Raw genomic sequence first — 22,930 nt, 5'->3', positions numbered from 1 at the left:
ACGATAGAACCACCTGGCCCCCCTTTTTGTCTCACAGGTTTAGCTGTCTAGGCATCAAGGCCACCAGACCTAGTTTGTTCTGCTGCTCTTTCATAACAAGTTGAGAAATGCTGCTCTGACCTTGGGTGCCTAGATTGTAACAAACAAGTGTCAAGTGCAATACGTCTCAGGTTGCAAACCAGCAAAACCCACTTTTTTGGGGGGGGTGGCAGGTAAGTCCCCATTATGGGAGTGCATCCGAGAGCTTGCCCTTAGGCTTGGCAGCAGCAGTGAACTAACCGATGCTGTCCTTTTCCCAGGGCTTTGCTGCCATCCTTGATGTGCACACAAGGAAGTGAGAATTCAAAAGCCGTGTTAGTTCAGCCTCGTTGGAAACATGGGGGAAAGTTAGCATTTGCCAAATGGAGACAGGAGGAATTTGGTGGGGAGGGAAACCTTTTATTTTCAAGTTTTGGAGAGTATGAAAGCAAGAGTAAACTCAAAGCCCCTAAATGATAGTCATTTTAGCTGCCGTCCTTTAAGTCCAGGTGAAGCTCGTTTCTTATGTTAGACACGTTAAAAGGCTTATGTTAATAAAAGGCTTTATGTTATAAACACAAAGCCTCCTGAGTGCTTAGAGGAACCCTGTGACCAGTCACTTTATGAAGTGTGTACTCTTTTGATACTACAAATTGCTCCTAATTCATGTTTCCTAGTTACATTTTACTGTACTGAGTTTTCTGAAAATGAAATAAGCCTGTATTTTTAACGTGTTTATTGGATTTTCCTGCATTCTGTTCTAATACTCAAGCATTCAGTGAGCTAGCTTGTGATGTGTGCATCCTGAATTTAATGGTAATCTGAAAAAAGCCTTCTTCCGATTTCTTTTCATCTTCTCTTATCTCCTCTGAAACATCTAGCTCCGTTGTTCTTTGTGCTGTGGTTGTTGACAAAATTTGTCAGGGTCCTCGTCCAAAAACATTCACTGTGCATCGTTGTTGTTTTGGAGAGTTGACTCTTAAGTCAGCTGTCTCTGGGTCAGTTTCAGAATTTAGGCTTCATTCAGATTAGTAAATAATTCTTGGTTTTATGTTTCAAAAACCTAGCCAACTAAGTATCAGTCAGGTGTTGATGACGGATTCTCTTCACAAGACCTTCCTCCTTTCCTCCGCCCTCCACGGAACATATCATTGTTCACTAGGGCCTCGCAATGGAGAGAAAAAAGAAAAAAAGAAGTGAAACTCAGATTAGTGCTGCTTCAGATGATACAAAGGAATCTGAAGATAGTAGAGTTGGTGGGGAGGGTAAAACTGTTGCTTCAGGTTAGGGTTTGGGATTATTTATGGGTTTTATTTATGTGTTTTTCCACTAAATATAATTGAGTTTATTTTTCTTAACCTTTTAAGAAAGAAACTTGAAGGACTTTAATAAAGGAAACAAAAACCATAGCTCCTTATCTTTAAATTAATGAGTATTTAAACACCTTCCCCATTACAGTAGCTTGTGCAATTGCTGCATCGGTAGTTATGCTTAAAGGTCTTGGTATAGTTGAAATCTCCATGGTGGCGTGTTGATGACTTATACAGTCTCAGGTGTCCATTTGTGGACCAGTGTTGTTTTTAAAAGGAGCATCGAATTCCTAGTCCCTGCATAGTAGAACACGGGACACCGAGGGGTGCTTTGTTAGCTAAAGTGCTGTCTGCTGAGTTACTACTGCCAAAGCTACCCCCTGTCCCCCCGGGTGGCTTCGTTCAGGGTTTTGCCTGTAGGTGAAGTGTTAAAAATGTGGGCCTGCGAAGCCAGCCCAATTTTTTAGATGTGGAGTTTAAAGTAGGCCAACTACTCTCCTTGTACTGAGAGAAGAACTGATCTCATTTTCTCCTTATTTTCAGAGTCTTTCATTCAAAACTTCAGCGTTCTCTACAGTCCCTTGAAAAGGCATCTTATTGGAAGTGACTCTTCACAGTTCCCATCTCAGCGTTTAATCACTGAAGTGACAACGGATACCTTTTGGGAAGTAGTCCTTCAAAAACAGGTATAGAATCATGAGCGAGGCAAAAAGCAAGCCATCTGTCCCTATTATAATAATTTCCAAAGCTGCAGTCATCGGGGTGAGCAGTTGGGTTTTTTTGGTTTGCTTGTTTTTTAAATTAATTAATTAATTTATTTATTTTTGGCTGCGTTGGGTCTTCGTTGCTGCGCGTGGGCTTTCTTTAGTTGCGGCGAGCAGGGGCTACTCTTCATTGCGGTGCGCAGGGTTCTCATTGCGGTGGCTTCTCTTGTTGCAGAGCACAAGCTTTAGGCACGCAGGCTTCATTCAGTAGCTGTGGCTTGTGGGCTTACCTGCTGTGCGGTATGTGGGATCTTCCCAGACCAGGGCTTAAACCCGTGTTCCCTGCATTGGCAGGCGGATTCTTAACCACTGCACCACCAGGGGGTGGTTGGTTTTGATGTACAAAAGATTGACCACATGACAGTCTTACTGCAGAACATGTGAATTACATGGTGGTTTTGTGATTGTAAAACGTCCTTAAGAAAGCACATAGGGCTTCCCTGGTGGCGCAGTGGTTAAGGATCTGCCTGCCAATGCAGGGAACACAGGTTCGAGCCCTTGTCTGGGAAGATCCCACATGCCACAGAGCAACTGAGCCTGCACGCCACAACTACTGAAACCCGGGCGCCTAGAGCCGGGCGCCACCGCAATGAGAAGCTCGCGCACTGCATCGAAGAGTAGCCCCTGCTCGCCGAAACTAGAGAAAGCCCGCGTGCAGCAACGAAGACCCAATGCATCCAAAAATATAAATAAATAAATTTATTTTTTAAAAAATCACATAATTGAAAATACCTGAAGATTAAATTTTCACTGTAATTTGTGCATGAGCAACATTCATTGAATGCCTGCCCGGTTCTAAGCACAGTGAGGACCTGAGCAGCCCAGTAACAGCCGTCTTCCTCTTCCCATAGGACGTGTTGCTGCTTTATTATGCACAGTGGTGTGGCTTCTGTCCAGCCCTCAATCACATCTTTATCCAGCTAGCTCGGCTCCTGCCTGCAGATACATTCACTGTGGCAAGGTAAGGAAGCCCGTGCTGCAGCGCTGTGTGCCTGCCTTCACTCCTCCTTACAGCTTAGCCATTATGGCCTGCAGGGGTCTGCCCATTTTCTGTTGACCTTGGGTAAGATTTGGTTGATTGTCAGCTTAAAGCTGTGAGCAAAACCTCATTGGAGCCAAAGTTTTCCTGATGAATGCTAAGTGTTTCTTCCATGATGTTGAGTGTATTTAGTCCTGATTGAGTTCATAGGAGGGTGAGTGCGGTTCTGAGGGATTAGTGCTGACCTGGTTGCTCGGATAGCCCCCCAAGTGGCCAGCTTTCTGGAATACATGGCACTGGGGCCTTGGCCCAGCAAAATGGGGCCAGTCCCTGGTGTGCTGCCAACCAGCCCTGGGACCTGGAGCAAATCTCCCCACCAGGTCTCCTTTCCCTCCTCATTCCTAAAAGTAAGAGGCAAGATTGGCTGATACCTGCATGTTCTAGTTTTGTGATTCCTTGGTACTGTATGTGTATGTGTAGCAAACAAAAAAATGTTAAACCATTGTTTTGTAAAAACAAGGCTCAAAGAGTTTTTGGATCAGGTAGTAGGCAGTCTGAGATGAAAATTATTTAGATTTAAGCTATATCTTCTCCCCACCACCCAAAAAAAAAAAAACCTTTAGATAGAATTTAAATATAAAAGATCAAATCATAGAAAAAAATAACAGAAGCTAGAATATTGGATTTGCTAGTTCCTTTGAGAGGTGAAAACTTGTCAAAATGAAGCAGTTGAAAAAATAATGCAAGAAAGATGAACAGATTTCACTAGAAAAATGTGCAACGAAAATAAAACTGACAAAAGGACGATAGCTGTATTTTACAGCATATATGTCTTACCTTTTGTGTATGCTGTAAGTAATGATTAGAGCCACACTTGAGGAGTTACTATGCTGCGAGATTTTTGTATATACATATTATCTGACTTAATCCTTAGAGCATTCAGTGGAGCAGGTATGATTACTACTCTCTTTCTACTGAGGAGGAAACTGAGGCTCAAAAGGATTAGGCAGCTTGCCCAGAGTTACACAACCTGTAAATGAGGGAGCAGGATTCAGAATCAGGTGTTCATGCTCCAGACCCTGAGAAATTAAAATGGTTTAAGAAAACTGCTGAGAGCAAAATGTGGTTTGTACATATAATGGAATATTATTCCACCCTAAAAATTAGGAAGGAAATTCTGACACATGCTGCAACATGAGTGAACCTTGAGGATGTTAATGCTGAGTGAAATGAGTCACAAAAGGACAAGCACTGTATGGTTTCCCTTATGTGAGGCACCAAGAGTAGTCAGATTCATAGAGACAGCAGAATGGTGGTTGCCAAGAGATGGGGGGAGGGGAGAAGGGGGAGGAGTTGTTTAATGGGGTCAGTTTCAGTTTTGCAAGATGAAAGAGCTCTGGAGATGGATGGTGGTGATGGGTGCACAGCATTATGAATGTACTTAATACCACTTTACTGTACACTTAGAAATGGCTAAGATGGTAAATGTTATGTATATTTCACCACAATTTTAAAAAATGGGGGATGGAGGGAGAAACAGCTGAGGACTGCCATGTGAAGAAAGGTCATGAACAGCTTTTCATGTAAGAGAAGAGAGTAAATAAACAAGTGGGGAAATTATAATCTAGTAAATGTAAATCAAAACAATAACAAAGTGTCATTTATACTTATTAAATTAAGGAATACTCTTAAGTGGTAGAATCTTGTGTTGATAAAATAAAATTGGCACAGTCAGATGTAGCTAACAGAATAAGTAAATTGGCATAAACTTTTTGGAAAGCATTTTAACAACATTTTAGCAAAAATGGTTATACATTTTTGATCCAGCTAATTTCACTTTGGGGAATTAAGGAAGTAGGACTTGCAGAGAAGCATGTGCTGGTCATTGCAGCATTATTTATGTCCAACAGTAGAAAAATGGTTAAGTAAATTATGGTTGGGCATTTGATGGGATTTTTACCCCTTCGTTAGGACAATGCTTTTCATACAATTAACTGAAAAGAATAGAGTATGAAATATGATTTCTGCTCTTACCAGTATGTAGGCATATACACCAAATCCTGAATGAGAATCCCAGAAAGAAGGTCCCAGTCAGCACAATGGGATTCTGAGTGGATGTTTACAAATGTTTTTCTTTTAATTTTACAGTTTGGTTTTTCTTTGAAGTAAAAATCAGGAGAAAGAAACACTTGATTATAGAATAAACTGTTCAACACCATTTGTTTAAAAAATAGAAACTCTGGGCTTCCCTGGTGGTGCAGTGGTTGAGAGTCCGCCTGCCGATGCAGGGGACACGGGTTCGTGGCCCAGTCCGGGAAGATCTCACATGCTGCAGAGCAGCTGGGCCCGTGAGCCATGGCCGCTGAGCCTGCGCGTCCAGAGCCTGTGCTCCGCAACGGGAGAGGCCACAACAGTGAGAGGCCCGCATATGGCAAAAAAAATAAAATAAAATAAAATAGAAACTCTGATGTTCTAGGTAGGCTTTCACAGACAGAGAGGCAGGAGTACTGTTCTGTTAATGAAGCTATTTAAAACCATTATGATTTGGTTATGTCTTTTTTTTTTTTTTTTTTTTTTGCGGTACGTGGGCCTCTCACTGTTGTGGTCTCTCCCGTTGCGGAGCACAGGCTCCGGACGCACAGGCTTAGCGGCCATGGCTCATGGGCCTAGCCTCTCCGCGGCATGTGGGATCCTCCCAGACTGGGGCATGAACCTGTGTCCCCTGCATCGGCAGGCGGACTCTCAACCACTGCGCCACCAGGGAAGCCATGGTTATGTCAGTTTTTTTTTAAAGTGTATTTCATCCTTTTGGACAAACTCAAGGCACTGATTTCCCCCCCTCCCCACTCTGCCCCCAATTATACTTCTCTGAAGACTCCTGTCAAGTTAATGATTCAAAACATTTCCACCTTTTTTATGCACTATTTGTGAATATTGACACCTGGCTTAGCAGCCCTGCTGCTTCGCTTCCTCCTGGGATGTTCCTTTTGCTGCAACTGAGCAGTCCCTGGGGGCAGGTGGGGAGACATTCCTGAAGGCCCAGCTTAGTGCGGACTGCAGGAGGGGCCCCCACCTAGTTCAGTGGTAATTAAGCACAGGTTGGCTCATTTAGCACAGATGTCATTTCCTGTATTAGAAAATTCATCTAAAATCTGCTAAGAAAATACAACTTTCTTGGCCTCTGTCTAGACTTAACAGAATATAGAATATAATCTTCCTTATCTTGTTTTCTTACGTTTTCAGAGGCTCAATGTGTTTTGCTCAATGATTTCCTTTTTCCAGAGCTGATCCAACGGTTAAGGTACTTGCCCAGATTTGGTCAGGTGCGTGGACTACTCCTGAGGTGTCAGCGAGGCTTTTTTGAGGGGGGATTCTACATTTACTTTCAAGACATGACATTTCCCTCAGTGAGTTAGGTGGACAGTTGCACGTCCTGGAAGTCTCGCTGCTTCTCCCACAAGCTGTGCCTGCCTTATACCCAGTGGTGCACTCACCGCCAGGGGCCAGTCTTGTGTGGGCGCAGACAGTGCCCTGGGTTCTTCAATTATTTGAGAAGATCCTTTCAAGTTGGAGTTTCTTGGGCTGATCTTTTGTTTTTTCTGTTCTTTCCCTTTGCCAGGATTGATGTATCTCAGAATGATCTTCCTTGGGAATTTATGGTTGACCGTCTTCCTACTGTCTTATTTTTTCCCTGTAACAGGTAAAGCTGAATTTTTTCAATATTTGGGCAGATGGGATTCTTCTGCTGAACTTGAAATGGGTTTAAGGTACTTCACAGAAGTGAAGTGTACATCATTACTTATTACTAAAGTATTTAGAATAAAATGTATTGTTCAAAAAATGTGCCACTGGGAACCAAGGGTAAAAGGACTTTGGTGTCATGATGTCAGGTGTGGTAGTTTTTTTAAGTTTGCCCCCTCCCAGAGTGTGTTTTACACGAGTATGAATGTGGCCACTGGAACTTGTTCACCTTCTTGGCCTTATGAGCACACAGTGAGTGCTGAGATTGACAGCAAAGAGCCCCAGGTTCACGTGGGGCAAAACAACAGCTTACTGTTGGGCCTCACAGGGAGTCAGGCCTGGCCTGCCCGCTTCCACATGAGTCATTTGTCATTGAGCCCTGCGGATGGCCACCTTGGCCCCCTGGTACAAGGAGGAAACAGAGGCCCTTCTACCCACTGCACCCGCATACTGGGGCTCAAGAAGCCTTCTCCCCAGGTGTGCAGACTTCTGTGAATGTCACCTGACGGGGCTGTCACCTTGATCTCTTCACATTTGTCTAAGTGGTGCTCCAAGGTGAGTGATCAGGGCAGCTTCCCTGAAAGCCCAGCGAGCAGGGATGGGCCGTTAGCAAGGGGATGTGACCTGGCAGTTAGCGAATGTGGATCCAGATGTTTTGGTAGAAGGGAAATTAACTCTTGGCCTTTTAAAGCCTGATAAACCAGATGTTCTCTTGGTACAGATTCCTGTTTGTTTTTAAAAGGATGGGTCCTCAGGGACCCAGTCACATGGCTTTGACAATATCTTTATAGGGAAAAGCATTTGCAGGATGATTTTAGTGACGTTCCCTAACTCACATGTCTTTTATTCTCTGGCGCTCGCTTTTACCGTTTATTGCAGCCAGTGCCATGCTCTTCATGCTTCTCTAGGAGAGTGCTTCCTTCATGTGTACGGAATCATTTCCTTGGTTTTTCCCCCTTATCTCAAAGAATTTTTGCTGGAATGCTTCCTGTGGTAGTAGGGTCTTGTCAAATCACACACTAAAAACAGAGTGTGGCTCACCCAGTTCTACTGCTGACTGTATTGTGACGAGCCTTTTTCTTTTTAAGAAGTGTCTCAGGCAGGTGCCACATGGTCCAGGAACCGTGGACAATAACACAAGTAATTTCATTGTGTGTGGGACAGAGGTGGGGCATGAAGTTTAACACACCATAATTTTCAAATTTCAATCATAGTTGGAAAAAACATTGACGTCGTAACACCCAGCACATGCCTTTGCACAAAGAGGTTCTCAGCAGCTGGAATTGTTTCGCGTTTGGGTTGAGTGCCTTTCATTCTGAGGTTGCCTGATGGAGTCAGCATAGAGATGAGCTCATTTTCCATGCCCTGCAGGAAGGTCGCTGCTACAGCCTCTTCCTAGTTCCCTTGTATTGAAAAGTCAAGAAAGTAAATACTGAATAGTAGACTGTCCAGTTCCATTCTAATGCAGAGAACTTGGTAAACCAAAGCCTTACTGCTTTGGAATGGAATTTTTCTTATTTCCTAAAAATAAATGGTAATCAGAAGTGAAGCAAGCTCTTCATTAACTGGTCTAAAGTGAGTGTTCAGTTCACTCAGAAGGTAAAGGGCAAAAAGCTGACAGCTCACAAAAGAGGAAACGAAAAACTGATAACAAGCAGTAAGACCTTCACAGGGCACATGCTTATTTTTAGTGAAAAGAATATAAAAGTGTATATGCGTTTTGGTAAAATATAAATTTACACATGCACTGGGTTAAAATGTGTGCAGAAGGGAAGGTGTCAAGATGTTGACGATAATTTTGGAGGAGTGAAGGTTACCAGTGGTCACAGGGGTGCCTCTTGTATGCCTTTTATATCCTTTGCAAATTGTACTCAGTGAGCACGTTGTTTGTATTTTATGATCATGAAAGAAACCATAGGAAGGAGCTTGTCCTCTGCCACAGTGCACAGCCTGGACTACCTCCTGCTCCCAGCAAGGCTGCCTTCTTGTGCAGGGGCACCTTAGAACCACTCTTCTTCCCCCACTCTGTGTGACGTTCCAAAATGCAGGTGCTCTGGCCCGGCCCTGGGCCAGGAGATCAGAAGTGGGTGGGGGGTTCATTCTGATGTGTCCCCTGGGGAAGAACCTCACTTCTTTAGAGGAGCAGCCCACCCTCCCTCAGTATTATAGCCCCTCTTTGGAGCAGATAACTTATACCCCATTGGTCATTTTGTATTTAGCCTTTTACACGCTAGAGGTGCGTACACATACTCCTGGTGAACTTAGACCAGAGTCAAATAAACAGTGGGACCTTTTACCACTACACTTTCAAAATGATTACCATTTTGGAAGCAGTTTGTTGACGCTCTGTATCCTTGCTACTTCTAAGAAGTTTGAAAGCATTTTAGCACACCCATCAGGTAGGTTCATGGAGATTGCTCCAGAAACTCTAAAATAGCATGTTTACCAGTATCGTTTTCTGTCCTGTAAATGTCTCCAGATACACGCACTAAGCTCTTTGCTGGGGATGATTCACATTTGCTCTGTCCTAGAAGACCAGGTTGTGTTGCAGAACTTAGGGGTGGATCCAGCCTCTGCTTGTCCATCCTCACCCACACTTCACAGGGGCCAGGATGTTCTTAGTTGTCAGTTGAATGACTGGGAGGCCCCACTTGGAGAAAGCGTACATGTTAAGAAAACTATGCTTTAAAGGAAAACGTGGTTATATACTTACCCCCAAAGTTTAAAAATTGTTCCATTTACCTGAAAGTTTCCATAAACATATAAAATGGGACATACCTGACTTTAATTTCCCTGTGATTTTTATTTCATAGGGAAAGGGCCACCCTTTGATAGAACACCTTTTGTCTTTTCTTAGGTGTTTGGCCACTGGCTTTGTGTGTGGAGAGGGTGTGCAAGCTCTTAATGAGGGATTTCTGGTCAGTTTCTCTAAGGAACAATGTGGTTGGTTTTTTTTTTTTTTTTCAAGCTAACATTCCCTGAGCCTTCAGGTAACTCATGCAGTCCTTACAGCAGTCCTCTGAGGTAGATGAGACTCATATTCCCCCCTTTACAGACAAGGCAGTGCAGGCCACAGAGGAGTCCTGTGAGGCCCCAGAGGCGGGTGGGCCCCGGAGTCGTGCCCTTCACCTCCACTCCTTTAATACTGGATGGTGTCTGCCCCCCTCATGCTAAAGCTGCTGGTTTGGATTTATTGCAGCCAGGTGGTGTATACACAGGTAAATGTATCTGTGGTAGAAATTTTGGTCACCAGACAATTGGATGACAAGTTCTAAAAAGGAAATTTGTACATCAGGACTTGCAGCAAAGCTTTGGGGAAAATCCCCTTCATATGTCACCCTCCTTCCTTATTCTCTGCTCTCAGGGCCCGGCAACCTTAATTCCTCAGAGCCCCTTGGTCTGTTTGTCAAGGGTGGGGCTCCAGTAGCACCTCCACCATCGTGACAATAAAATGTGTCTCCAGATGTTGCCCAGTGTCCCCTGGGGAAGGGAGGGTACAGTTACCCCAGTTGAGAACTCTTGCCTCGGATAATGTGTAATAAATGCTTGCTGAAGAGCCAGGCTGAGTGTTGGAGGTTTTTCCTATCTCGCCAAGCATTGTCGATGGCCACAATAGTGACATGGGTGGCAGTCCTTCCCCCGGACACCCTTCCTGATGCGCCACTGGGCGTCTGAGAGCACACGGAGCCTCTGCCCTGAGTTCTTATCTTTCTTGGAAGGTTGTGAACAGAAAACTGAGCTCTTTGTCCTCAGGAACACACACCTTTGAGATAAACCACCTTAATTACAGAAGCAGCATATGGGACATCCTCAGCTTTGTAGAAATTTTTTTGCCAGATGACATTTTCCATGCTGACTTCCTTTTGGTAGGAAATAAGCAGCTTGACCTTCGGCGGCAGTCTGGTTTTGGACTAAGAATGTTGGTGTGACTCTTATCTTTGACTCCTTTCCCTTTCTCTCCAGAAAGGACCTAAGTGTGAAATACCCCGAAGACCTTCCCATCACCCTTCCAAATCTGCTGAGGTTCATTTTGCATCACTCAGACCCTGCTTCTGTCCCCCAGAACTTGGTTAACCCTCCTACCAAAGAGTGTCTTCAGAGAGAGGCCGTCCTGCAGCAGGGGCACATCTCCCATCTGGAGAGAGAGATCCAGAAGCTGAGGGCGGAGATCAGCGCCCTGCAGCAGGCGCAGGGGCAGGTGGAGGCCCGGCTCTCGAGCGCGCGTAGGGATGAGCAGCAGCTGCGGCGGCAGCAGCACACGCTGGAGAGGCAGCACAGCCTGCTCCAGCTGCACAGCGAGCAGCTGCAGGCCCTGTACGAGCAGAAAACCCGGGAGCTTGAGGAGGTGGCCCGCAAGCTCCAGGAGCTGGCCGATGCCTCGGAGAACCTCCTCACCGAGAACACATGGCTCAAGATCCTGGTGGCCACCATGGAGCAGAAACTGGAGGGCAGGGACGGGGCCGAAGACCGTGCTCCCCTGGATGAGGTGCGATTGGACTACCACAAGCCCTCGGGCACCCCCCGGCTACCAGCCAGCACCCCTCCGCCTTCCAACGTCAGCTCCACGCTGGCCTCCGAAAGGAGCACTGAGAACAGGACAGACTAACTTTGAAAATAACATGAAGAAATCAGAGGTGAAGACTATACATTGCGAATATATTTATGCAAATTTTATTGAAATTTATTGTAAATAAAGATTTTCTCAGTGGTCTAGAAAATCAGCTTGAATGTCATTCAGCTTTTATTGAACAGGGATGACATCCCCTCCACTTATTGCACAAACTTGGTAGCTTTGAGACAAAAACAGTAGCACAGTCCACTTGAAGATTTGTCTGAAAAGTTAGTCCATATTTTAGTGGCTCAGCGTCGGCGTTCCCTCCCCATCCCCCTGCTGTTGCTTCTGCGATGACATGCAGAATGAAAGGCTAATGTCCTGACTGACTAGTCAGAAAACTTGGACACAACAGTTGGGCTATTCAGAAAGAATTCAATGAGAGGTCATAACTTAACTAAGCCATTCGAGTGTGTGGCTCTGGTGTCTATGCTAAAAAAAAGTAGCTGTTGACCAAGAACAGTGAAAGCTGTTATGTGGTTGGTCACCAGTTCTGCAGGCACTTCCACTTGCCTCCAGAGACCCCACTAGTGCCCCACCATGCCCGTGACCCTCACCTGGCACTGACACCGTGCTGATGGGCCTGATGCAAATGGCACAGATGTCGTGGGATAAGGAACCTCCAGGACTGAAACTGAGGAGAAAGTGATGCCTCATCTTTTCAAAACTGAAACTGCACCGGCCATGGTAAGAAGCTCAGGGCGAGTTTGACAGTCAAGCAATGGTCATTTTCAGGGTCAGGCTCAGGGACTGAAAATGCAAGGCCCGGGAGCTCCTCGGTTACTTGGGTAAAGGACAGACAGCCTTAGGTGCAGGCTGCCGGCTGCAGAAAGTAGAGGTAGAAAGCCTGAAGTTCTGAAATGTGAGGGGAATGGATCGAACACCCCTACACCTGCCCCATTTTTCTTATGTCCTTCATTAGGAAACACACCTTCTCCCTGACCTTCCAGGTGACCCCTTTAGAACTTCTGACCCCTCCTCCCGCCCACACCCTGTGTGCTGCTTACAGGGCCTTCTGCTGGTCTCCAGCCTGACTCATGCTTGGCCATCCCCAGGTGGGGGCCAAAGGCATTTCCTCCCCTGTACTAAAGCCCGGCTGCCTCCTAAGGATTCCTTAGTAGCCCACCTGTGCTGTCTCAATCCTGCCTTCAGCTCAAATGGCCTAACTAGCTACTCCTCCCCTCCCCCCAAGCTATACACCTTAATGTTTGACCGTTAATTTAGGGGTACGCCGCTAAAAGGAGTGTTCCTTAAGCTCCCTACTAGGGGTTCTAGAAAGTTGATTAGTTCAACATGCTTTTTAGAGGAGATTTGGATGAGGCCAGAGGAGCCACCTTCCGCCCGACCAGGAGGCCAGAGCTTTGAGGGGGAGCTGGGAATAGGGGGCAGCCCCTGGCGACCTGGGAGCTCCCTGCCCATGCTGCTGGCAAGGCAGCTCAAGTGCTGAGGGCCAGCGCTCCCCAGCTCACCCAGAGCTGGCCTCCAGTTTATTCCCGAGGATGCAGACACAAATCACATTTTAATCATGATAGTTCAGGGTGTGCTTACAGTGGTGGGATTAAAAACCTAAGCAAGTTCACTGAAGTATACACAAGGGACATCTCGGAGGGGCAGGGTGGGAATCACTGGCCTGACCAAGAGCCACCAAACTCCTCACCTTTTTGAAAACCAAATCCTGAACCTGAAACTCCTTCTTCCCCCAGCCCCCTCCCCTGGGTGCCCACTAAGCACAGGCTGCTGGGGGCTCCTGTGTGCACAGGCACACAAGAAGTGACACTTGGCGCTCTCAGAGTAAGGTCAGGGGACCCTCCTAGGTGGCCCACCTAGGAGGTGGAAAATGAAATCCAGGACCCAGCAGGTGGGTGGGAATCTGGGAGGAAAGGAAGCGAATTTGTGAAAAGGGCAGGGGGAAGAAACCAAGCACCCCCCACCACCCCCTCCAGTGCAGAAGATATTAAATACAACAACAAACAAAAACCACAATGTTCTGTCCTTCCTGGGCCAACTGGGTTTGGGATTCAGGTAGCCACCGCGGCTCTGGTGTTTCTAGCGAAGCCTGTGCTCAGTAAAGCTGGGTGGGGGGCAGGGTGCTCAGCATGCTCAAGACCACGGGGGCCAGAAACTGCTCGGCCACTAGGACGCCTGGCAGCCTTGGGACTCGGGCCTCGGGCCCTGACTCGTCCTTCACCGGCTCCCAAGCAGCTGCAGTAGCTTCCTTGCAATCACTCCACTAGCAACAGGAACTGGCATTTACAACCTCATCTACCTAGAGCAGGAGAGGGCGGGACGTGCTGCTGCTCCCATTCATTGCTCACAAAGCAGAAATCGCCAAAGCACCCCAACAGGTTAGCTGCGAGACTTAAAGCCGACGTGTCACGTTCTCTACATACACACGTGTATCTGAGGCCCCCGCCGAGTGCAATGTGGGCCTTACAAGTCTAAGACCCCCCCTCCCGCCTTGACTCAGCTCAGCGTTAGTACGGACAGTCCCATGTGCTCTATATTTTTAAAAAAATCAGCAAGAGAGGCTTAAGCACGTGCTTCTGGGGCCTATTTACAGTTCACAGGCTTGTGAGCTCACGTGTTACAGTAGTAGCTCCATCAAAAACAGGCTCAGCTAAACATTCAAGTAACAAAAGCGCTGTGGGGCCGTGAGCCCCAGCAAGGTCAGGCCTGCCCACTGCCTGCAATGGGCAGTCCTACCAGGAGGCTGAGGGGTTGCCCAGTGCCACTGAGCCCTGGCTCAGGACCGCCGGGACCCCAGGAGTCGGTGCATGCGATGACGAAGTCCGGTGAGGCCATGCCAGCAAGCGTCAACCCTTCCTCTCAGATGGTAGCATGTCTGTGGTTTCGCCCCTACTGCGCCTCTTGGCTGGCGGCAGACAGGTCCAGGAGCCTCCGCATCCCGGCTCAGCCGTGGACTTCAGGGCCGTTGGGGGTCAGCTTGGCCTTCCTCTCCACGCACGGTCCCTTGGCCGAGTACTGCACTAGCAGGAAGGGCTCCTTGGTCTCGCCATCCCCCACGATGCTCTCCTCGTCCTCTGACTGGCTGATGCGCTGCAGCCGCAGGTAGCACCAGCAGCCCAGGATCAAGGCCCCCAGGGCAGCGATGGCGATGAGGATGACGATAACCGTGACCACACCGGTGGTGGGGCTGTGGTCCATGATGGACATGGTTAGCGCTTGAGCAGGGGGGGCCCTCTGCAGGAAGGTCTTGGTGGGGACGACTCAGTGAGGCTGGAACCCAGGCTGGACACGAGAGCCCTGAAAGAAAGAGCAAGATGAGGCTACACTGGGGACTCCGCTGGGGACCCTGACAGCTCACACGCTCGGGCTTGCTCTTCCATGGGGTCTATTTTTAATCAGTTCTTAAGCCTGACCGTCCTGCCCGCATCCTAGTGAGAAACAGACTGGTTGGCATTTGCTGGGTGTATTTGTTTACGATGCTACCAGCGTTCTCCTCACTCAACCCAGCCACTTCCATTTAATACCTTCAGTGCCTCTGCTACCAGACAGGCAGTCATCCTCGCTCAGCCAGGAACCTGACAGGCTTCTCAGGAACCTGAGAGGGGGCACCCGAGACCTCCATCACCACTGCAGCAGAGGCTGAAAGAGGGTCTGTTTAAGGTGAATGTTCTAGAAGTCCAGCACCACTAGGTGTTCAGTAACTGCTCACAGATTGAAAGTGCTTCAAGGACTTCCCTGGTGGCGCAGTGGTTAAGAATCCACCTGCCAATGCGGGGACACGGGTTCGAGCCCTGGTCTGGGAAGATCCCACATGCCGCAGAGCAACTAAGCCTGTGCGCTGCAACTACTGAGCCTGCGCTCTAGAGCCCGCGAGCCACAACTACTGAAGCCCGTGCGCCTAGAGCCCATGCTCCGCAACATGAGAAGCCACCGCGATGAGAAGCCCGCGTACCGCACCGAAGAGTAGCCACCACTCGCCACAACTAGCGAAAGCCTGTGCGCAGCAACGAAGACCCGATGCAGCCAAAAATAAATAAATTAAAATAATAATAATAAAGTGCTTCAAGACGGCCAGAGATGAGGGATTCAAAAGCAGGGAAATGACATCAGCCCCTCTCGTGAACAGGACATACATAGCTCAACGAGTCTTCAGGAGCACCTGTGAGAGAGTGCAGCCGACAACAGCCTTTGCCCACAAAGAAGCTGTAGCTGACCTGGCTCTGGAAAAACTTAGGGGAGGGCAGGGGAGAGTGGGACAGACCAGCCTCTGCCGGCGTCTTGGTGCAGGAGCCAGACCGCAAACGGATCAATATGCCAAACACCTGTCGCTACAAATGCAGGAATGTAACGCTGGGAATAGGGGACCAGATGCCTTGATGCTAAACTGGGCGGGGCAGGCAAAACTCAGGGAGGTGATGCTGATGCCGAGATGTGTGGGAAAGCCAGACCCTGAAGAGCTTCCCGGCAGGGGAACACTGTCTGCTAAGGCTCTGAAGGCAGGAGGGCCCACTGGCAAGTGCGAGGAGTGGCTGCAGCTGGAGATCAGCTGGTTTGGGTGGCGGCGGGGAGGGGTGTACATGCCCCAAGGCCCAGACAGCAACAACCCACTGAGGTTGGAGGTGGTGGCACCCCTGGGTGCCAAGACCTTGCACTTTTAAAATTTCTCCTGCCTGACCGTAAACGGAGCAAATAATAGTAACTAACACCCAGGTGGTTACGAGGATGCCTGCAACGCCTGGGCACAGGGTGGGCAGAGTCGATGCTCAGCTGTCTGAATCTGGTTTTTCTGGAGAAGACAGACATCAGTGCAGGTAGACATCATTGGAAGCGGAAGGTTTTCCCTCCAGACAGGATGGAACCTGCCCTCCTTGAGCAATGACAGCCTTAATTAGAAATGATTCTTATCCACACCAGGGAGCCCTCCACCCCCACCCCAAGGCCAGGTTCGCCTGAAGGTCAAAGGCAGCTAAGTCAACGCCCCTGAGTCTGTCCGGGGACCGGGCCCTGAGAAAACCCTACAGACCCCCAGAACTGCCCTGCTCCCACGCCCACCTGTGCAGAGGGGTCCTAGTCTGGGGGGGGGGGGCGACATCCCTGGAGTCTTCCCCCTTCTTACTGCCCCCAGGGTCAAGCCGCTGCCATCACTCTCAACAGGCTCCCTGGTCCACCTGTGGGGGCCATTGCAGCCAGTGCCCCTGTCACTCAGAGGAAAGATCCCAAGTCCCTACAGTGACCTACGGGACCTGATGAAGCATCTCCACCCCTGCTCCTCTCCTGCTGACCCCATGCTCCTTCCTACCTGCAGACCTTTGCCCAGCTAGGTCCCTCTGCCCAAATGCTCTGCTCCCCTTACCCTTGTGCAGTGGTTCTCAAGTGGGGGCAACCGTGCCCCCCAGGGGACATGTGGCAACGTCTGGAGACATTTTTGATTATAACAGCTGGTGTGTGTGTAGGTGCTACTGGTATCAAGTGGATGGAGACCAGGGATGCTGGTAAACCTCTCACATGGCATGGGACAGCTCCCCAAAGACCCCAGACAAACATCAACATGTGGAGGCTGCCCTGGTTAACTCCAGCTCAGGCGGGGAGCCTTCCTGACCCCGCGGTCCAGGAAGTCCTCTTCGTCATGTGGCTGCACTCACTCTTTCCCTCCCTCCAGGGCACCAGCCTCAACGTGCAACCCTGGCGTCTGTGTCAGGGCCATCGGGTTGGCACCTGCCTCCCCTGTTGGGCTGTGTGCTCCGTGAGTGGCCCTGCACACTTCTGTGCCCACCCAGTGCACAGGTCCTCCTGGCCTCTCCCCTGCCACCATCAGGGCTACCATCAGCTCCCACAACTCTGCTCAGCCTGTCCTCTTGGGCCTCCGCATGGAGCAGGTGATCCCCCCAACCCCCAGAGAGCCTGCTGGCTGCAGCTGGGTGAACCTGCCCCAACCCCTGTGCCCTCGTCCCGCTCCGGAGCACACCTAGCTGCTGGTACCCTCCCCGCCTCACCCTCTCCACTGGCCCTTGTGTCCAGCGCCTGCTGGGGTGCCTGCCCTCCCCCTGGGTTCCTGGACAGGAAGGCAAGTCAGTATCAATTCAGAAGGGGAAGTGTGTGTGTTTGGGGAGCAGGGGGGTGGTTCAGGGACAGGAAGTGGGAAATCAAACAATGGCAGCAAGACCTGGGGAGGGGGGACCCCAGGGGCCAAACCAGCTGAGGAGCCCAGGAAGTGCCTCTGAGTCCTGGGGGTGGGGGACGAGCGGTCCCGGGACCAACCACCAACCAGCAAACTGAGGCAGAGGTAGCCCCAGCTCCAAGGACCCTCTGAGAGGAGTGGTGACCTCAAAACCCTGTCTGCTGCCCCTGCCCCAGGTCAGGAGGAGCGGGTAGAGCCAAGTGACCAGGCCACAGTCATGCCTTGCCTGCGGTCCCTGGCCCTCCCTTGAATGTGTTTGTTCCTTCACTCAGCAAGTATTTCCTGAGAACCTATCTGTTAAAAAATCTGATCATGTCATCCCCTGCTCAGAACCCTCCCTGGTACCAGCAGAGAATCCAAATTCTCTACTTCCCCGGCTTCTTCACACCCTTCTGCCTCATACCTCAAGGCCTCTGCACTTTCTGTTCCTTCTGCCTGGAGTGTTCTTCCCTGAGTGTCCCGTGACTGGTTCCTTCCCATCAGACGGGACTTTCTCAGAAGGTGCCTCTTGGGGGCTGCCTTCCCAGATCACCCAGGAGCCAGACACAGCCCACCCCCACTGGCCATCGTCTCGTACTACTTCCTCTTATTTCCTGGCGCTCTGCCACCTGAAATTCTCTTGGGTGAGGGAAGGTGTTTCCCTGGCTGCCGTCTCCTTCCCGCAGTGGACTCTGAGGGTGTAGAAGGGCACTGTCCATCTTGCCCACTGCTGGATCCCCAGCCCTATTACCAGCACACAGCAGGTGCTCAATAAATGTCTGCTGACCGACCACTCCAAGCCCGGGGAGGCAGTAATCAGAGGAGACCTTGCTTGCATGGGGATCACGGTCAGCAGCCCCCACCCCGAATGCCCCCGAATCTTGAAGCCACCATGGGTCCCCTCAAGGGAGCTGGCAGCCTGCGTGGAAGGACAGACTGCAGTCTGAGCATGGGGGTAGGAGCCACGTGTGCAAGTGGGTCCCAGGCAGGCCTGGCCCAAGCCCACAGAGGGGCAGCTGTCCCTGCACGAGCTGTGGGGAGGGGAGGGGAGGGAAGATGCCACTGAGATGCAGATCCCAGAGGAACCTGAAGCATGAGGGCGGCCGGCCAGTTCCCTCTGAACCCTCTTGGCCTGGGCTGGACCCCACCCCTTGCTTCATCTCTTCAGGGCCTCCCTCCTACCCCTCCGAGCTAAGATGTTTCCTGCAAGTCAGCTGACCCCTCACCCTGATCCAGGAAAGCACACAGGGCAGGACGCGGAGGACCACAGCTTGGGCTGGGTAGACGCCCAGGATGGCACATGGGAAACCTGGACCCCCTTAGAACAATCACCAAAGCAGTTAACACTTATTCCATACCATCATCTACTCCTCCCAACAAGCCCATGGCTAGCGCTGCTCACTGCTACCATCCAAGTTTCACAGGTGAGGAAACTAAGGCGTGGAGAGCTTGAATGGATCGTCCAAGAGTGAACTTGGACAGAATAAAGGAGGATGGGACCCAGAAGTGGGGCCCCGCAGAATAAAGGGAGGGGTCTTCTAAGTGCAGAGGGTCAGGCCAGCCTGGGAGCCAGAGCACAGCCGAGGACTGTAGTCTCCAGGCACTCTAGGGGTGGGCGACGGGCCATGCTCCCCCCAACCTCTGTAGCATCTCCTTGCCAGCTCCCTCAGGACGAAAGCTGGCACTGGAAGCCCAAGGCCATCTGGATCCCCCAAACACACAGTGCCAACCCTCCACCCCCCTTCCACCCTCCCTCCACCCTCCCGCTCCCACCTCCCTCAGATGGATCTCAACAAGCTTTCTAAAGCCCAGCGTCTGCGGACACCACCCCTCTGACCTCTCCCCGTGCCCCACCCCCAACCACGATGGGTTCAAAGGACAGACCCTGCATCAGCCACCAGCAAGCTGAGCGCAGGCGTCCCCCACTGTCCTGCTGCCCTCGGAGGCCCACGGCTTAGGTCTTCCCCAATGTTGGGTTGGGTTCTAGTTACCCCTGCCTCTTCAGGGGACCCCAAAATGAAGCCTTAACCCCACTCCACAGGTCCCTTCACACACTCAAGGCCCAGTGGAGCCCAGCCAGCAGCAGAGCAGATTAGAGTCCCCTCCTTTGACCCACACCATCCCTCCACTCACTATAATTAGCTGTTGTGACCCAGCCAAGCAAGCTGCTCCTAATGGCCTCAGTTTCTCAGCCTGCAAAATGGGAAAGAGGCCTTGACCTCAGCAGCCAGGTTGTGGGGAGGCTGAGAAGTGATAAGAAATGTGAAAACAGAAGGGCTATGGGGCCACCGTGTTTGTGTGTCACCAGGTACCACACCTTCCTGGGTGTTACAGGGTCGCCCCTCACTCCCCCCGAAAGGACCTGCTCCCAGGAGGGTACAGGGCCTGGTCCAGGCCCAGTGCCACAAATAGCGCCTTCCTCAGGGACACGCTGCTGCTACCTTCTTCTCGCTTAACTGGGCACATCATGAGTGTCACCCAGCCCAGCTGGACACCAGCTTGCCACCCCTCCCCCCCTGCAGCCTCCACCTTCTGGGGCTGCCCTGCTTACAGGGATGCACCACCTCCGCAGGGGTGAAGCCATGCCCCTTCCCCCAACAAAGCCATCAGGTATGCCAACAAACCAGGCTCTGTCTCTTCGGGGGACCCCACTTCACAAGCCGGAAACATTTCCTGCCCAGTTTCTGATTAGAAACATAGGACTGTGGGGAGGACGGGGCATGACAAGGGGGCAGGTGGCATATTTGCTCTGTGCCAGGCCTGAGCAGGCACTGGAACCCAAGGAAGCATCACACAGGCCCCTGCCCTCCAAAAGCCTGGGCAGGAACAGTGGGGATGCGGATGGGAGATTGACAATCACTGGGCTGTGCCCAGCTCTGCAGCCAGTGTCACCTCACCCTCCACCACCCACCCATTACACCATGGTCCTCCCGGAGAGGAAACTCGCACCAGCACCCCCCAGGTTCCCCTGTGCAGAAGAGGAAGCTGGCACAGGCAGAACCCCAGGGACTGCCCCAAGGTCAGTGCGAGTCTCCTGTGCCCCCACCCTGTGAATCAGCCACTGGCTATTCTCACAGGCTGCCCTAGACTCAGCTCACTTGCCAAACAACTTTGGTAATAACAGTAGACGCCTGGCAAAAGTTGGCAATAATTACTATGTGCCAGACACTGGGCTGAACACTTCACACAGATAATCTCCTTTCAGCATCAAAACAACCCTAGAGTTATTACTATGCCTGCTTTGCAGATAAAGAATCTGTGGCTCAGAGAAGTTAAACCAATTGCCCAAGGTCACACAGCCCGAAAGTAACTGCGCAGGGATTCAAACCCAGGCAGCCTGGATCCAGAATCCGGGATTTCAACTCTGACACTAAAATGTCATATTATTTGACCCCCGCCTCCCCGCTCCCTTGCCTGAGGGGACAAGGGGAACAAGTGAACCTCAGTCCGCCCCCACCCGAAGAGTCTGGGTGACTGGGGTGAACGGCTCTATGCTGGGGACACAGGGATGATAAGCGCCCTGGCAGCTCCCGCGTGCCAAGCGCGGGCGACGTGCAGGCGCAGTGCCAGGCGCGCTCCACGCACCCTCTCATTTAACCCTGCCAGGCGACTCCGTTGTCTCCCCGACTCTACCAAAGAGCTAAGCGAGGCTGGAGGGTGGAGGGAGCTCGGCCCAGGGGGCGACAGCTGGAGGGGAAACGACAGCTGGAGAGGCAACTCCAGTCGGCTTGACTTGGCGCGGGGGAAGCTTAGGGGACGGGGGACTACGAGACTCAGTCATGCCCACGCCGCGCAGTCACCACCGACGGAACCGGGCACCAAACGCCGCGGCCCGTCCTCAGTTTCCCCACCTGCGAAATGGGCGCCAGACGTCGCCAGAACCCCCACCCCTAACCTCTGCAGCTCTCCTGACCACTCTGGAGGTTGCCAGGATCCCCGCCTTCTGTTATTTTTAAAAATCCCTAAGTGTCCGGAGGAGACCCGCGGCCAGCCTGGGGCGCAGAACTGCGGGCCGCGGTGAGGGGCATGCACTGGGTTGGGGGGACACCAGCTCCCTGCAAAGCCGCCGCCGCCCCCCGCCGCCTCCTTTGTCCCGATCTCGCCGCAGCGCAGCGGACAAAGAACCCCCGCCCGCGGGCGCGGCCCCCCGGAACAGACCCTCCCCCCGAAGCCGCGCCCCCGCCCGGGCTGCCCCTCCCCCGCCGCAGAGACACCCCCCACCACCACCGCGCGCCCCCACCCCATCCGGGGCGGCCCCTTCCCCTCCTGCAGGCCCCCGCCGGGCCCGAGCGCCCGGCCCGCCCGACCCCTCTCACCATGGCGCCGCCCGCAGCCCGGCCCGATCTCCCCGATCGTCCCGCAGCCCCGCGGGCCCGGCTCCGCCCGCCCGCCCGCCCGCCAGCCAGCCGCCAGCCAGCCAGCCAGCCAGCCCGGTCCGGCCGCAGCGAACAGTCCGGACGCAGGAGCCCCTCTCTGCGGCGGGCGGGGTATCTCCGGCTCCGCTCCGGACGGGGGCAGGGCTCTCCTAGAACAGCCAATGGGAGTCCGCGCTGGGACGGCTGGGCGGGGCGGGCCGGGGCGGGGTCACGTGCGCGCGGGGCGGGGGCTGAGCGCAGCTGGCAGAACTGGGGGCGGGGCGCGGGTTCGACCTCCTAGCGCGCCGATTGGGCGCGGGTGGGTGCGAGGCCCGGGCTGGGGGCCCTGCCTCCAACCCCCCAGAGGCTCTCCTTACTCCCGCCAGCTTACGGAGGGGAAAACTGAGGCGCACAGCAGGTAAGAGTGTGGCACGCTGCCCGGAAGCAGGGAGCGGCAGCATCCCGGGCAGGAGCAAAAGATAGGCAGGACCCCTAAGTTAAATGTCCTTCCGTGGGGAGGGAGCTGGTTGTTCACTCGTTTATTAGTTCATTAATTCATCATCCATCTGTCCATTCATTCAACATTTATGGAACACCGACCATGTGCCGGGTACACCAGTGGTCGCGGGTACAGCCACGAACAAGACAAATAAGGACTCTGCCGTCACAGAGCACTCATTTTGCTGCGGGCTGAAGCTGTGGGGAATTTGCAGCCTCTTGGCCTCTTATAATCATGGTTATTTAATTTAATAACCCCGCGATTAGGCCCTCACCAAGAGCTATGCCTTGTACTCAGCTCTCAACACATTTCATGGAGACAACGGGGAAAGGAAGAGCTACTCATTTTCCAGACGCTCCAAAGTGCTGAAGTACCACAGCCCGCATAGAATGAAGACAGGATTGGAGGCCACGCCTGTCTGCCTGGGAGTTACTGCCGGTTAGTCCACTTGTCCACCCAAGAAGGCGGTCCAGCAGGAGGACACTCCCCCTTGTGGCCAGCCGGGGCCCTTAAGAGGGGCAAGGGTGG

At 51.7% G+C, this 22,930-nt stretch overlaps 2 protein-coding genes across 11 annotated transcripts in view; one reads left to right on the top strand and one right to left on the bottom strand.

The window, feature by feature from the left end:
- Positions 1 to 11,533, top strand: part of TXNDC11 (thioredoxin domain containing 11) — a 66,108-nt gene extending 54,575 nt beyond the window's left edge. For 5 of the 6 annotated variants that reach the window (XM_004270175.4, XM_033428795.2, XM_049699764.1 and 2 more), the window contains 4 exons: positions 1,872 to 2,014; positions 2,944 to 3,053; positions 6,691 to 6,771; positions 10,776 to 11,533. In XM_004270175.4, the coding sequence (XP_004270223.1) occupies positions 1,872 to 2,014; positions 2,944 to 3,053; positions 6,691 to 6,771; positions 10,776 to 11,418 (977 nt within the window). In that variant the 3' untranslated portion in view covers positions 11,419 to 11,533. The remainder of the gene's footprint in view (positions 1 to 1,871; positions 2,015 to 2,943; positions 3,054 to 6,690; positions 6,772 to 10,775) is intronic. The other variant, XM_033428796.2, reaches the window with a different exon arrangement.
- On the bottom strand, positions 11,459 to 22,020 carry SNN (stannin). Of its 5 annotated transcripts, XM_049699775.1 has the most exons (3): positions 21,865 to 21,979; positions 14,916 to 15,030; positions 11,459 to 14,688 (listed from the first exon to the last, which is right to left on the bottom strand). In XM_049699775.1, exon 3 carries the CDS (start codon positions 14,596 to 14,598, stop codon positions 14,335 to 14,337), a length of 264 nt encoding a protein of 87 aa, XP_049555732.1. In that variant the 5' UTR covers positions 14,599 to 14,688; positions 14,916 to 15,030; positions 21,865 to 21,979; the 3' UTR covers positions 11,459 to 14,334. The 5 variants fall into 5 exon arrangements, with proteins under 5 accessions (XP_049555732.1, XP_012388727.1, XP_012388728.1 ...); XM_012533273.3 differs by lacking the exon at positions 14,916 to 15,030 and having other exon boundaries at positions 21,865 to 22,020; XM_012533274.3 differs by lacking the exons at positions 14,916 to 15,030; positions 21,865 to 21,979 and adding an exon at positions 17,973 to 19,675.
- Positions 22,021 to 22,930: the final 910 nt, after the last annotated feature.

The sequence above is a fragment of the Orcinus orca genome, chromosome 16, assembly GCF_937001465.1.
Source record: "Orcinus orca chromosome 16, mOrcOrc1.1, whole genome shotgun sequence".
In the NCBI taxonomy this organism is placed as follows: Eukaryota; Metazoa; Chordata; class Mammalia; order Artiodactyla; family Delphinidae; genus Orcinus; species Orcinus orca.
This window is presented reverse-complemented; position numbering and strand designations above follow the sequence as displayed.

What these genes read in the sequence shown, in the direction of transcription:
- SNN (XM_012533273.3), bottom strand. Translation starts at nt 14,598, where the DNA reads ATGTCCATCATGGACCACAGCCCCACCACCGGTGTGGTCACGGTTATC.